Here is a 15,165-nt window from a genome sequence, read left to right on the forward strand (position 1 = left end):
ATTTACAATTCAGTTTTCGTATTGCTAAATCAATTTCGTTAATCATTTTTCAGGGAAACATCTGTTATTTTTTTAATAATTGCAAAAAGACAACATAAGGAATGGGTCATTTTGATCCGTCCGGTGGTTTTAGTATTAACAACCTGGTTAACATCGTGAAGGGTTAATATCTATGCAAATAATTTCAGTCTGAGGTTCATGAACTACTTTCATCGAATATTTTCCGCTAAGGGTAAATAGCAATATCAGTACGGGCACGGGAAGAACAACAATCCAGTGTCTCCTCCGCCGATCCCGATTCACGTAACGCGTGGCGTGGACATGTGCAAGCGCATTCCCTGAATCCATCGCGACACACACGTGCAACGGGGAAGGTGTGGCGGCCGGTTAAAGGAGGGAACGACGGAGGCACGAGCGGCGGGTTTCTGTCCGCAGGAATCTCGTCCCGTCTCCGATCGAAACCGATAGAACCGTGTTACCTATCGCCTATTGCCTTCCACTTCGTCGTCCGCATTTCCTCGAACCGCCGCTCTACTCCCTGTAGTCCAAAAACTGAAATTTCCTGGTCAAAATTAAATTTTTCAACTTTAACATTAAAACTACCAGACGGCTGAAAATGGCCCCTTCCGGATTTTTTCTTTTTTGCAATTATTAAAATGACAACACATATTTCTCTGAGAAATTATTAATACTAAAACTACCGAGCAATTAGAGTCACTTGTTCCTAAATTTTTATAAAAATTAGAAGAATATATTTCTGGAAATTTGATGGGTATCGTATCTGTATAAATAGAGAAGTTTATTTTAAATAAACTAAACATAATTTAAATACTTACAAACTAAACGTTTTAAAATGGGTCAATTTGACCCGTCTGGTAGTTTCAGTGTTAAAGAAATTGATTTATCCGTGCACAAACTGAATTGTACATCAATGAAAGTTTCAATAGATGCAGTTTTGGAGTTTCTATAAAGGAATTTCGAAAAGTCAAGTTAATTGCTGTGTAGTTTTAATGTTAACCCTTTGCACTTGAGAGACAACCTAAAGTAAGTACGAGAATTTGTAGTGACTTGTATTGTTTATTATACTATTTATTTTTTCATAACAACAAAAGATGCTATTGAAAATAATTATTAATGATTTGGTATTAGATTATAGTATTATTTGTTCTATTGTAACTGAGACAAATAGTACTAGAAATATTACTTATACAATATTGAAAGTGAATTAATAATGTAATCAGATATGAATTATGGAAAGAAGTTGTTTTATCCCGCCATTCGTAAATTATTTGTATTTAGTACATTTAAAAATCTAACGAATGTTTCATTACAAAATTTCTGACATATTTAACTAAAAACTTCCGAGTGCAATGGGTTGAACTTTGAGTGGAAATGAAGAGTCTCGTCCGCACTTGATTTTGTAATTTATTTTAAACTTATTATTTTCGTATACAAATTTATTTGAACCTTCAATATTTCAGTTTTGTTTATAATAACCGTATAGACAAAATTGCGACAGAATTAATTGGCGTAGTTTTTTAAAGAATTTTATCTACAATAAAGCGAGGACCTCTTAAAATTCGAATATCCTGTTCGTCTGAAGTAATTCCATCGTCAAGGATGAAGTTTTCGAGAAAAAATCGCTACGTTGAAAGTGTAACGAATTATTTCAACCTCTTACATTATAATGTAGAACGAAACTCGTGATGAAACTTTTTCTCTTAAAGTGGCAGCCTCCAGAAGTTCGAAAATCCGATGATATTGCCACTTTGAGTAATTTTCCGATGAAAAGTGGTTCTTGTAACAAAAAATTGCTAGGTTGAAACTACAATTAATTTTTGATCTCTTCGTATTATAATCTGAAAAGGAATTCTTTCGGTAACATTTTTCTTTCTCTAGAAAGTGACATCTCCCTGAACTTTGAAAATTCAAAGGGGTATTTTCAAAGAAAATTAGCTAAGTCAAAGATGTAATTGTTTTAACCCTTCGCCATATTACCGAACAAAACTCGCAATGGAACTTCTTTCTTCGAACCAACAACCCTTCGAAGTTCAAAAATTCAATGATATCGCTACACTCAATTATTAGATCGTGCAATAAAAAATGTCAGATTTCTTTTAAAATGGTTTCTCATATATGTTTGTACTCCTGCTGTTGTTATTCTTTTGTTTTTTATATAATTTCTTAAACAGTTTCATTATCGATTACCAAAGTACCTTTTTGGAAAAAAGTTTTTCCTAACTGTGCATAATAGCTATTTCTTGCATGGTTTTTTTTAAAAACATGGACATCGTCAACATTCGTGTAATTTTCTTATATGAATTCAAACTTGGAAATAGTGCTGCAAACCGCTGAAAATATAAACAAAGCATTTGAGGACGATACTGTAAATGAAAGAACATTACAGCGATGATTTGAAAAATTTCGTTTCGGTGATGTTTGTTTGCAAAACGGCGTGGTAAACCCGAAACAGTAGTTTATAACGATGTCTTTAGAATTTATTCATTCTAAACATTCAGAATGTTTCAAGAATGGAATATATTAACCTCTTACCCTACAAGTCATTTTTCAACTATGATCGATACAACTATTTTGCCATTGACAATTTATTGACAAAAGAGAAAAATTGTAGGTATATTCTATATTTATGTTTGCTCTAAAGCATAATTGTTACTAATAAAAGAATATTGTTTAATGTGAATTCAAAAGAATTGAGTAATATTTATGCTTGTTGAATTCTTTTTAAAATCTTCACGAGTTTGACACGTTATAAGGCAAGTGATTAAAATCATATTGGTAGAAGTGTATCGAATCGAATAGAGACTATTTTCATTGAACAAATTTCTTTGTGAACATCAAATAAGCTTTCCTTTTTTCCGCAAAATACGATATTTCATATTACACAGCGTAATAATTATCCGACAAGGAATGAAGTTTAACCAATTCATTGTTATCTCACAAAGTGAATTTCAATGAAAAATAATTCTCTAAAAAGCATTCCCAATATTGACCACGGTATTTTATCATTTCCGGTTGAATAATCGTTCCCTTTTTAAAACGAGTGATTCAAGCAACCCCGTACGCGTCGCTGGAACAAATAATTTCCGTGGAAAAAGGGAAAAAGGGGAAAAAAGCTTCGCCCGCGTAAAATAATTTTTTTCGGCCAGCGTTCCCCAGTGATCCCAGATCCAGTTCTGTTTTCTGTTCGAAATACACCCGGAAATTCGTCGGTTAAACGATTTCACTTTCGCGGCGTCCGTGATCGCGCGAAATTCACCGGTTGCGGTTCGATCGCGGCATCAGTGCGACACTTTTGTTCCACGTAGCTTCGATTTTTCCTGGTTATCCTCCTTTTTCGTTTTTCCCACCACCATTTTCTTTTTTCATTCTTTTTTTATATTGCGGAGTTGATTTAATTGGGAGGAGGAACGTAGGCGAAGGTTATTCGACGCACGTCCGCGCGCCGCGACGTGATTCGCGGAGAGGTGGAAAATGACGATTCGTGTCCCGGATGTCTCGGGAACAAAAGAAACGAAACTTCCGCGACGCTACGCTGTTCGGCTTCGTTCGTTGGGGATGAATATCTATCCGGCGTTCTACGCGCGGGGTGCATTCCAGTATTTTGATAAAAATTATGACGAAAAATGAGCAGTTCTCAACAATGAGGTACGCGATGAAACTCTTGGGGAAACGTGGTGGAAGTTTAACCCTTGATTCTTTAACACTAGATTTACGAACGTTTATTATACACTTTACTCTATTGTTTGTAGAAAGACTAACGCATTTGCATGATAGAAAAGTATGAAAACGAAATATCTAATTACCAATTTTTTTTAACTTTATTTAAGTAAAAAAGTTATAACAAGTAAAACGAACTTTATATTTCAGCATTTTGTAATAAAAAATAGAAAAGATAATATAAAATAATATATAAAATATAATACAACTTACTTAAGAAAGAACGAATTGCAAAGATGTGCTATTAATATTGATCTCTTGTAATAATGACAAAATAACAACAAAATTAAATGTATATAAACGCTATGATGCAAATGAGTTAATGTTTGTTCATTTAGATCTTGGAAATTGGAGGTTTTAAAATAGACAATGAATATACACATTCTTGTAATTGAATCAATCAAAATCAACGTAAACATTTATTAAATAATGTTTATAAAATTTAATTTGATGTAACGACAAGTATATTGGTCATATGAAGGAATTAATTATTCTCTGTTATAATATATTTCAATATGTTTCTTTTGTTAGAATAAAGTAAACGAACATGGAATAGCTTTATCTATTGCTTAAGAAAATATTATTTGGGGTGGAAGTAAAATAATAGAGAGAAAATAAATAAAATCGAGTCATTTCTTGTTGAAACTGTACAAATTGCGTCCCGCTTCTCTAATATATTTATTTACCATTTTATTCCTATTGATGTATTCTAATTATAATTCTTCCTATCTGTACAAGGGATATTTTAATTATGTATACATTAATTGAGATTGCGTAAAACGATAAAGCTTTGAAACCACTCTCCCAAAGTACACAAAGTAAAGTGAAAATTCATTTTCAGCAAAAGAATTCATTAGGAAACAGTGCAAATGAAATTTTGATGAAATTATATTTTTTTATTATAATTATATTTATACTTTATCATTCTTTGAAAATCGCTCCTATAAAATATACAGATTCAATTGAAATGTCATTCCGCTTACGCAATCCTATCGCGCATTCAGAACCAGTCCAATAAACTAAACTAACATTTCACCTTTTTCGAGAAATTCTTGAAAAAAGAAGAATGAATGAAATTTCTGTAAAATTATATAATTTTATCGCATTCTCAGACCCCACCTCTATAAAGTACACAAATTAAATTGAAATTTAACTCTTCGCAATTGGGGGCTCTGCTGCCAAGTCGTTTAAAACTTCTCTTCAAACTCGATGGCTCCGTTGCGAGCCCGTTATTACGATGCAAAGAAGTTCCAATTTTTCAGAATTTTTCAAATGAAAACAATTTATTATCTCGCGTATACATTTTTATCAGCATGCAAACTACAATCTCTCTACTAAAATTGCTTCAAGGAGCTGCTAATACAAGCAAACAAAACATTTGAGTGCAACAGATCAAATTCTGCTAAAAAGAAATTATTTAAAAAAAAAAGAAGATACCAATAAAATGTCAGTGAAATTGTGTAATTTTGTAATATATAATTTGTCAGGAATCGGGTAAAGCGATAGACATTCAAAACCAGGAAATAGACTCGCAGGCATACATTTTAACCCTTCGTATCCAGTTTTTATCCCTTTGACCTGTACTCTAGTCGTTCACGTCCATGACTAATTTTTTATTGTTTTTAACTTTTAGACAATACAAAAAAATTCTGAGATTTACTGAGGCCTCCACTTTAATCCACTTTAATAGTTCTTCGAATCGAAAATTTCAAGGCTCCGTTAGGAAACATCAAAATTAGTTAGATATTTAATTTAGTAATTAGTTAAATATCTAATAAAAAACATGTTGGTAAAAATACTTTATAATTCTCTCACTGAACACGTTTTTGTATATTCAAAAGTTTCAGTGTAATAGTGTTCAGCGAATCACAGGTAATCTGTAATTATATAATTATAATTGGTACCACGACTCGACCACAAAGTTTTAACCCCTTGCCTTACGATTTATTTCACCTTAAGCGTTTCTGCTTACGCTGTTTAATTCTGTTACTACACTGTGGATACGACTGTTACAAGAAAAATCTGAAACATTCACGCATCATTTAAATTTATTTATGAAAATAAGAAAATTATTTTGGTTACAATACGGCAGATTTATAAAATAATTTACAAAATCAAGTCACGCACGGAGAACACGTGCGTAAAGGGGTAAAAAGGTATCAATAAAATTTTAGTAAAATTATATAATTTGATCGTGGAAATGATGACTCGTGTGAGATATCTCGAGAACAGATAAAACGATACTTTTTGCTATTCGACTTCAATTTGCTGGGAACGAACAACACTGTTATGTCCGAGGAATGCATTCGACGATGTATCTAGGAATCCCGGTTATCGTTGAGTCAGATTTGATTGATTAGCTGGCTCGTTGTTGCTGACTCTCGCGGAAACTCGAACCCCGGGAACGGGTTAGTTCATTTCTCTCCGTTCGCGGAAACCGGCTAAATTGTTCCGGCCGGGTTGTTTTTAATTAGAAAACACTCGGTGACCCGCCGAAACCGTTTTGACCATTTCATCTTCGCAATACTGTTTCTTATGCTGCGTTTACGTCGTAGCTTCGATACTAGAGTCCAGTTGTTTAATGCATTAACTCTAATAAACATCACGCCAATTTATTTTTCGTAAAGCCATCACTAATTAATTTCTCTAAAATTTTCTGTTTTGCCATAAGAGCGATTGTTAATTAATTTTTCCGTATGGTTTCAGTTGTTAGTCTATGTTTGTCAGCAGGTCTAACGAACAACTCACTAATTAATTTCTGTACGCTGATCGTCGCTTTACTCGCTGAGAGTAAACGGAACATATTTTCACGCTCCGCCCTCGTCGGCAGTCTTATCGAGCATCGTAGCTTCGCTGTAAACGTACCCTTATGTGTGTCTGCTCTCTGAAAAGCGAATATTACTCTTTTACCTCGCAGTTTTCATGGACGGAACCTTGAAACCTTCTAAAACAGTGCATGGAAATGTCACCGGAAGCCTTGGCTAGGGGAGCTTTAAATATCGGGCAGGTCTTTTTATTGCAAGTAATAAATGTAATTGATCGATGAGCGACTTCCGTTGTTGAACTGTTGAAAGGTTACCTTAGGAAAACGGTTAATTGATTTGTTGCTCTCTTATAAGTAATATGTTACATATTTTTTTTATTCGAATGCACTTATCGTATCGCGATTCGTTTAATTTTTATAAATTTGGGTTTTATTTCCATGAAACTTACTATTTTAGTATGTATTATTTATCATTTTATTATTGCAATAATAATAATCCTATGATTTTGGATATTCTGCATTTACTGCATTACACTTTAAAATTAAATTAACTGTATGGTCAAAATTGTGATGTCGTGTGTTATAATTCCCACCTGAAGTCAATTACTCTAGAAGACAATCAATCATTGTTTCAAGAAAAAATTTACCTACTAGAATATGTGCGTATTAAATTAACATAAATGTGTAAAAAGCGTGGCGGAAGTCGACAGATATGATTAACACAATTAATAAATTATTGTAAATTCACGTTAGCTTACTTCCATTTTAATTTGTTGTATTTTTCACGCATGAATTCCCGAGCGGTCCATATATTTAATCCAATAATTTGTGAAACGAAAATGCTCCACGTTCGCGATTACAGTAACAAATTTGAATAAAAGTCCACGTGAGAAACATGAGTAGATTGAAAGTATTTGCTTTTGCTACGAAATAACTGTTTATGCGATTTGAATTCGCAACTTTCATAATTAATTATAAAATGTTAATGTTCATTAACATACATGAATCGATCGAATACGCTTGTAACACTTTCTCCGATTTCCAATTTTCTCGAATAACTGTAATATCGCTTATCGTAAAACGAAACTGTTGTAACCCAATAGTCTCCGATAGTTACATAAGATGTTGGCATAAAAATGTTCGTTACAAGCGTGCTAGTTTTTGTGTAATTCCAATCACAAGTGAAATTTCTACCTTCAAGCCCTTACAAAGGGTAGTTTCTTTGAGCGACACTGACGATTCTGGATCCATGTGGATTGTCGCGATCCACCCTACGATTCCCGGTTAATGAAAATTTTCGTTCGAGAATCTTCAGCCGTCAGCGTTATCGGAACGGAACTCGGGATCACGTGAGGGCACCGATGCAACGCGATTTCCCGCGTGGTCAATTACGTCGTTACTTTTGCGTTGGATCGTGCTCGAGACTTCCTGAATTCCGGTTTTATCTGCCCCTTCGCGGCGATTGTGCAACGACCCTCTTTACGCGAGCGCCAACGAACGAACGAGCGTCTTTCGCGATTAAACACGCACTCGATAGTGGGCATTATTTGAATAAAACTTCATTTGAATGATAATGGGGTAAATCGAAGAGGGATGGCTTTTTTTTAAAGAATTAATACATCGTAAATATTATTGATACCTAACAAGAAATAAAATATATTTGTGAAAATAGATATTCCTATATAAGAAGAATATTTAAATAGGCCTTTGTACAAGATTCGATATAACATTAAAAAAATGGAAAATATTTGACAAATGTTATTTGGTTATTTGTTATTCGTGCCATTCGTTATTCATTATTTGCTGTTCGTCACTTATTATTCGCATTTTCATATCCGATTGACAGTAAGACAATGTCATTTACGTTTCCTATTAATATGTACATTTTTGGGGAAAAGTTATAGAAAATGAAGAATAAATTCAATTTATTTATTATTCATAAATAACAAATATATTAATTATTTATTATCCGCAAATGACAATCAGATTGAATTTATTCAGAATTTCTTGTTCAAAATAACAAATAACGAATAAATTCAATTTAGTTTGTTATCCTTTAGTTTGAATTACTTTTGACCAGCAGTGCACGCACTTCTATTGCCACATTTGTGGGGAGAATGAGGATAAAAAGTGGGCGAGAAGAAACCGAAAGAAATAGATCAAGCCTTATCGATCCAGAAATACATGTGCGCGATCGGCCCAATGCTCTTAATCGGATTAATTCGAACACGATATTGCGCGTCTAATTGTGGTCCAAAGTTTTCATGATACTTTTGTTCGGCAACTTGCATTCGTATAGTTGATAACGTTTAAGGGAATGAATAAATTGAAATTGATCTTTTGTTGCGTGTTTTTGAAAATTCCTTTTTAGGGATAGCTGATTTTATAGATAAATAACAGATATATTTATTTTTGCTGAAAACAGAATTTTTTATCTGTTGCAATTCTTTTTATAATTTCATAAAAAACATCTAGTTTTTGAATATTCATTTGAAAGCGTCTCTTAATTCAACTATATTTGAATATCCCAGTTTCATCATTTATTTATGATTGATCTATTGCTTTCATGCATTTATAACGTTCATTACTGTGCAAAATTCATCAAAATGCAAACTTTAATGGAACCCCTAAACTTAATTTCTTTGAACAAGAAGTTCAAAAAATATCAACCTCCCAAGGACCACGCCCAGTTCCCTAAATTCCTTCCAAATCTTCCAAATTCTTCTCTCCCCGTTATAAGTATTACCATAATCCATTGGCAACGTAAACTTTTTAATATTTCCCATAGCCACCCTCAATTGCATAAACGAGAAAAGAATACTGATTACATATTAAAAGAGACATCTCCCTATAGACACCGCGAAGATTGAAATTCCTCGATCCCCGATCCGTTACATCCGAACACAAAGACCGCGTTCTGACCAACAACGAACCATAAATAAATGCGAATCAGCGAAACACGCGGTAATTGGAATAAAATAGAACGTCGACGGAAAGGGGTGAAGTCCAATGAGACGTAACGACCCTTTCGAAATCCAGCGAACTATTTTCGTCCTTTTTTCGTCAGGGACGAGGGTTGAAAGTTAGCGCGAAACTTTTGACCTCTTGCCCCGAAGTTTAATATTGGAATTTCAATATTGGAATTTCAATATCGGAATTTTGTTTCTTTTCCTCTGCGGATGAACTTTTTTATATTTTCTTCTTCGTTTCGCTATCCTTCGTTCCTCTTTTTTTCCTTCTTTTGTGTTTCATTTGTCCGGGTTAGATTTTCGCGAAAAGCTGGCGCAAGAGCGAGCGGCCGGTGTTTGCGTTGCATCGACGGCTGCAACGGCGTGTCGGGTTAACCAAGAAGTTGGCTTAGGGTATCTGGGTTCAGTCTAAATAGGCAATTCAACCTCTATACCGGCTCGGATGTCGCCGCGACTGCCAGCCAAAGTGGAGTGCTCGGAACGAACGATAAAGAAAAATCGGTGGACCCTGCCCCCCTTTCTTTCCTCCCCTCTCCTTTTATTTCCGAAATATTCTACAGCCGTCCCTCCATTTACGCGGCATCTTTTTTACGCGGTAAATTGAAACATCATATAGGGTAAATCGGGGAGAGATGGGACACTTTTTTAAAAAGATCTATCGTAAATATCTATATAATAAACAGAAACTATATTTATGAAAATAAATACATAAATAAATAATAATAAACGATAATCAATTGTTTACAATAAATAAAGAGATAATTTTGTTCTCTTGCTTTCATTGAGATTAATTTTGGAAGCTAGGGCAAAACGTTCTTAATTTTCCCAGTTGTGAGCGGGTTAAGCCATCTGAAATAAATGTGTTTGTGAAATAGCTTTTCTTTCCAATGTTTTTTGTTTTCTTTTGTATTGGCGAATAAAATGAAAATTGTAACAATAGAATTTTCTTCAATTTCTTCTACTTTTGGATATTTAAAACTTTTATAATATTAATAATTGCAAAATAAAAAAATTAGAACCAGTAATTTTAATTAGTATGATAGTTCTAGCGTTAACAAAATGATGTTACACTCGTCTCTCTATTTATGCGGAGTATCTGTTACATGCGGATTTGTTTTATTAATATAATAATATAGTTAATATAGTATTCAAGTGAAACTACTGATTCTCAAAATCATCTCAAATATTTAACACTTTGAAGATACTAATAATTGCGAAACAAGTAAATCGAAACCGATTTTGACGGGTATGATAGTTCTAGTACTGATATTCAGAAAAAGAGAGAGAGAGAGAGAGAGAGAGAGACAGAACTTGAGAATGAAACTTTTATCAAAATTATGTAAACTGCGCATATTATGTTGACATTCGCGTGTAATTCGTAAACGACGTTCTCGTTGTAATATTTTCGAATTTTACGAGCAATGTTTGTCGTGCTTCATATCGGCTATGTTTATACTGGGAGCGTTTGTGTACTTTGTTTCTTTTACAAATCACTTCATTCGCGTTCGAAAATTTAATTGTCCAGTTCGTTTAATTGCTCCTAGTGTTCGTTGACGGTTTCTGGATTGCGAGTTTTTCGCGTCGACCGGATTTAAAAAAAATACGGGGACAGGGTATAGTTTCGAGTCTTCACGGGGATGCACGATTTTAGGGACGCATTCGACGAAAATTGAAATTCTATGAATAAAGAAGAATATTAAATTCGTGTTGGTTAACCCTTTACACTCCAAAAGTTTAAATTAACAGTAGACTGCCTACTATTTAATATGACTAACACGTAGCCCTTACAAAAATTGTAACAGATTTCTTTCGATTTCATGTGTATTCATTATAGCATCCACGTGAAACTATTGATCCTTAAAATCATTTCAGTTTCAAAATATCAACAATTGCGATATTAGAAAAGTGAGACTCGTCACTTTGACGGGTGTGTTAGTTCTAGTGTTATGAAGCAAAGATGTGCTGTTAGCAAAGCTAAATTATATGAATGTTTAATTATTGGCTTATGATTCCTTTCTCAACTATGATTGATACAACCACTAAGTGATTTACAATGATTAACGATGACAAAACAATTTATTGAAAAAAGAGAAAATTTTAGGCACATTTTGTATGTATGTTTACCTTAAAGTATAGTAATTGATAACTGAGGAATAACATTTAATTTGAATTCAAATGAATCATGTAATATTATTTTTTGTTCAGTTCTGTTTAAAATCATCACCACGAATCTTACATAATGCTATAGGACAAGGGTTGACATTAAATATCAAACTTTATAATTTTACTGCATCAAATCTAGTGGCGAGTCCCAGTCGTCTTTTGGGTGCAAAGAGTTAAGTATCTGCTGAAACTTTACTTTGAAATTTATTTCATCATTTTACTTTGAAATGTACTCTGGATTTTCGGATTTTCCATTCAGGAATCTCGCGCAGATATTAGCCGAAATGAAAATATGTGGCTAAGAAGATTAGGAAATTTTCAGACTGTTCCCCGAGCCCTCCTTTTTTGTTCTATGCACCTTTTACGCTTTGTAAAATGAATAAAAAAAGCGCGCAAGGGGCAAAGATTAGTCCAGGAAGTCAAAGAAGTCGAGGGAAACGGGAAAACTTTTGGCGAAAGTTAATACGCCGGCGTGTATATAAAAAGAGCGAAAACATTCAAAACGTTATTTAAGGTGCTAATTGCCTTTCCAACTGTGTTATTGTAAATTTCCATTTTTAAGGCCACTGTTTCAATTACCGCGATCGATTTGCCACGTGCGCATATTGTAACACATTTCTTTGTACTTCGAACATATCATACAAGTTATTCATTATAAATTAGAGAAGTATTCAGTTTCAGCTTCGTAAATAAGTGTATGAATTTGGATTGGCAAAATAGAGGCTCATTAAGTCTTTTAAATGAAATCCTGTAATTTCTTTGAACAATGCCATATAAAATGCTGGAAAGGATTCATTGCTTATCATAATGAGCAGTTTTATTTGTAATAATATGAACACTATAATAGTGGAAATAACAGTCACGTTTGACAAAGACTTGAAAGGAAAAGAACGTTTAATATCCATACGAAGAAATGCATGTATTACTATAAATAATTAGGATGCAGTCAAATGTAAATAAAAAATTGGAAAATTTCTTTTTTGTATAAACGCGAATAAGTTAATTCTTCAACTCAAAAACGTTTTACCTAAAAGTACATTTATCAGAATAACATTAATGATTGTTTGCATTCTATTTATCCAACCCTTTTCAAAATTGTACATAAATCAACATTTTTGTTAACTTGCTATTATATACATTCACCGAATCAAAATCAACTAAAAGATTCTAAGTATCAAACATCAAACACTTCAAAAATATTTAAAAATTAACCACATCTCGAAACACTATTAATAACTATTTACAAAAAAGAAAATACACTTCCATCCTACACCACAATGTTTTTATTACTAAACAATCTCCCGTTAGAAACCAAAAATTCCCGATTTCGCCGTTTATGGTGCCACAAGAACACTTCAATCTCCTAACCGCGATCCAGTCGAAACTCACAAAACGAACGTTGCACATCGACGTTACTCATCGTTCGGTATCTCATTATTTGACATCTAACGCACATTGTTCGGTATCTAACGCTCCCATCGAAAATAAATAGGAGCCACGTACACTTTGAACTTTCCATCGGCCAGACAAGGCTCGCCGTCGTGTCCAAAGTGGAAACAAAACCAATGCGATCGCCAGTTCCCCGTCTGTCCCCCACCATGCAGCCGCCGCCGACAACCCCACCAGGCCGGGTCCAACAAAGACGATTTCTGACGGTCGCGGCGTCGTGGATTGCGTGGGCGCGAAAACTGTTTCATTGCCGGCTGTAATCGGTGTCATCGCGGAGGCCTTGATCGTAACGAGGAGTCGCGCGCGCTCTCGTATTTCCTGGTATCAGCGAAATGGCGGCGGTTATCGCGCTTTCAGCCCGTTCCGCAAAAAACGAGTGTGTAACGATCCCATTGCGATTCGCTTGGCCCCCTCCCTGGCCGGCGTGGTTGGTATCGCATGTCCGGCAACGGACCCGGGCCCCTATATAGGGGGCCCGCGGCCACGGCTTCGGGCTTACAGCATCCAGCCGCCATCGTGAGTGCATCGCGACCGATCAGCCGCGATAGTACCCTTCGAATCTAGCGTTCAGTAACCGTTTCGGATCGTGACCGGTATCTTCCGCGAGAAAGGAAGTACCTTGAAAACTGGTTCGTGGTTTTTCGGTCGCATTTTATTCAGTGATTGTCGGGACATCGATATTTGTTTGGAAGACTTCATCAACTGGGTTCATCTTTGGGGACTCTGGTCTAGGTTCTTGGCTGTTTAGCAGTGAAGAAGGAAGAAAAGGTTGAAAGTTGGTTCGCCATTTTTTGATCACATCTTATTGAGTGATTTTCCTCGGAATATCGATATTCATTTGGAAGACTATAAACTGGGTTCATCTTTGGGAACCCTGGACTAGGTTTTTGTCGGTTTAGCAGTGGGAAAGAGGAAAGTCTCTTGAAAATTGGTTCACGATTTTCTGGTCAAGTTTCATTCAGTGATTTTCATCGGGACGTCGATATTGAGTTGGACGACTCAGCAGACCAGGTCCACCTTTAGCGTCTCTGGTCCAGATCCCCGGCTACTTATCGAGAAGAATCTTTTGTCTAGACCCAGGGGAGTGTTTCCCGGTAATCTCCGGGCGGAGAGCTAGAGACAGCGAGTATCGTGAGTTCAGTAGATAGAAGGCCAATAGAGCTGGCGAAAGAAAGTGGAGCGGCGGAGTGGATCGAGGATTTTATTCGGTGCTACATGAAACTCGGTGAGCCTCGAAGGATGAGAGAATAGAGGACTCCTGCCACGGTGTCGTTGTCTCGCGCCCTCAGCGCTGCTTCATCGTCCTGATAGCAGTTTCTTTCCGATCATCCAGGTTACTCGCTGGTTATTCGGTTCTGGGTAGGGTGCGAAGAGTTCGAACCAATTGGAGGACAATCTTTCAGTCGCGTTGAAGGAACATCAACGAGCTCGAAGCTTGTCGATTGGACCCGCAATTCTAAATAGCGCGTCGTGGGGATTTACCCAGGTGGTAGCGGATTAAGCGAAAGGTTTTGTGAGCTAGTGATTCGGAGGAAGCGCGCTCGGGATCTCGAAGGGAGAACCATGCAATCCGTTTCCGGCTCAATGAGGCTTTTCAGCCCAGTCCGACACATGTGCACCCTGGTGCAGCTCGCGTGCGTCGCGACCATCGCGTTAACCGTGGACGTTCACCACGAAGACGATAATCCACTTCTAGGTCTGCACAAGTGCACCGACTCGGAGTTCAAGTGCAAGAACGGCATATGCATAGTCGGAACATGGGTCTGCGATGGCGACAAGGACTGCGGGGATGGGTCTGATGAGGATCCAGCGGTTTGCCGTGAGTACATTGTCTATTCTTTCTATTTTACGTAGTATATGATATAGTTCTGTGAGTAAGCCGTTCATTTGTCAAAGTGATTAACTCTATGAAACAGGGGGTAGGAGAATTTGGTTTAATGAAGTTAATGAAGAATCATTTAAGTGTTTTATAATATTGTACATATGCTAACAATTGCATAAATTCGAAATGTGAGGTTGGTCACTTAGACCAGTGAACGATTTGTATACTGTTGGACCTTTTGTAACGCGAAGGATCTGGAA

The 15,165-nt window shown here is 35.8% G+C and overlaps 1 protein-coding gene across 10 annotated transcripts in view; it reads left to right on the forward strand.

Annotated features, from left to right (window-relative positions):
• LOC116426430 (Lipophorin receptor 2) overlaps positions 1-15,165 on the forward strand; it is a 100,730-nt gene that overhangs the window by 48,579 nt on the left and 36,986 nt on the right. For 8 of the 10 annotated variants that reach the window (XM_076370330.1, XM_076370332.1, XM_076370329.1 and 5 more), the window contains one exon: positions 14,780-14,902. The exons of 1 other annotated variant lie outside the window; for it this stretch is intronic. In XM_076370330.1, the coding sequence (XP_076226445.1) occupies positions 14,780-14,902 (123 nt within the window). Of the gene's footprint in view, positions 1-13,562; positions 14,309-14,416; positions 14,903-15,165 lie in introns of those variants that run through there. One more of the 10 variants, XM_031975345.2, reaches the window with a different exon arrangement.

The sequence above is a fragment of the Nomia melanderi genome, chromosome 8 (genome assembly GCF_051020985.1).
Source record: "Nomia melanderi isolate GNS246 chromosome 8, iyNomMela1, whole genome shotgun sequence".
NCBI classification, from domain to species: Eukaryota; Metazoa; Arthropoda; class Insecta; order Hymenoptera; family Halictidae; genus Nomia; species Nomia melanderi.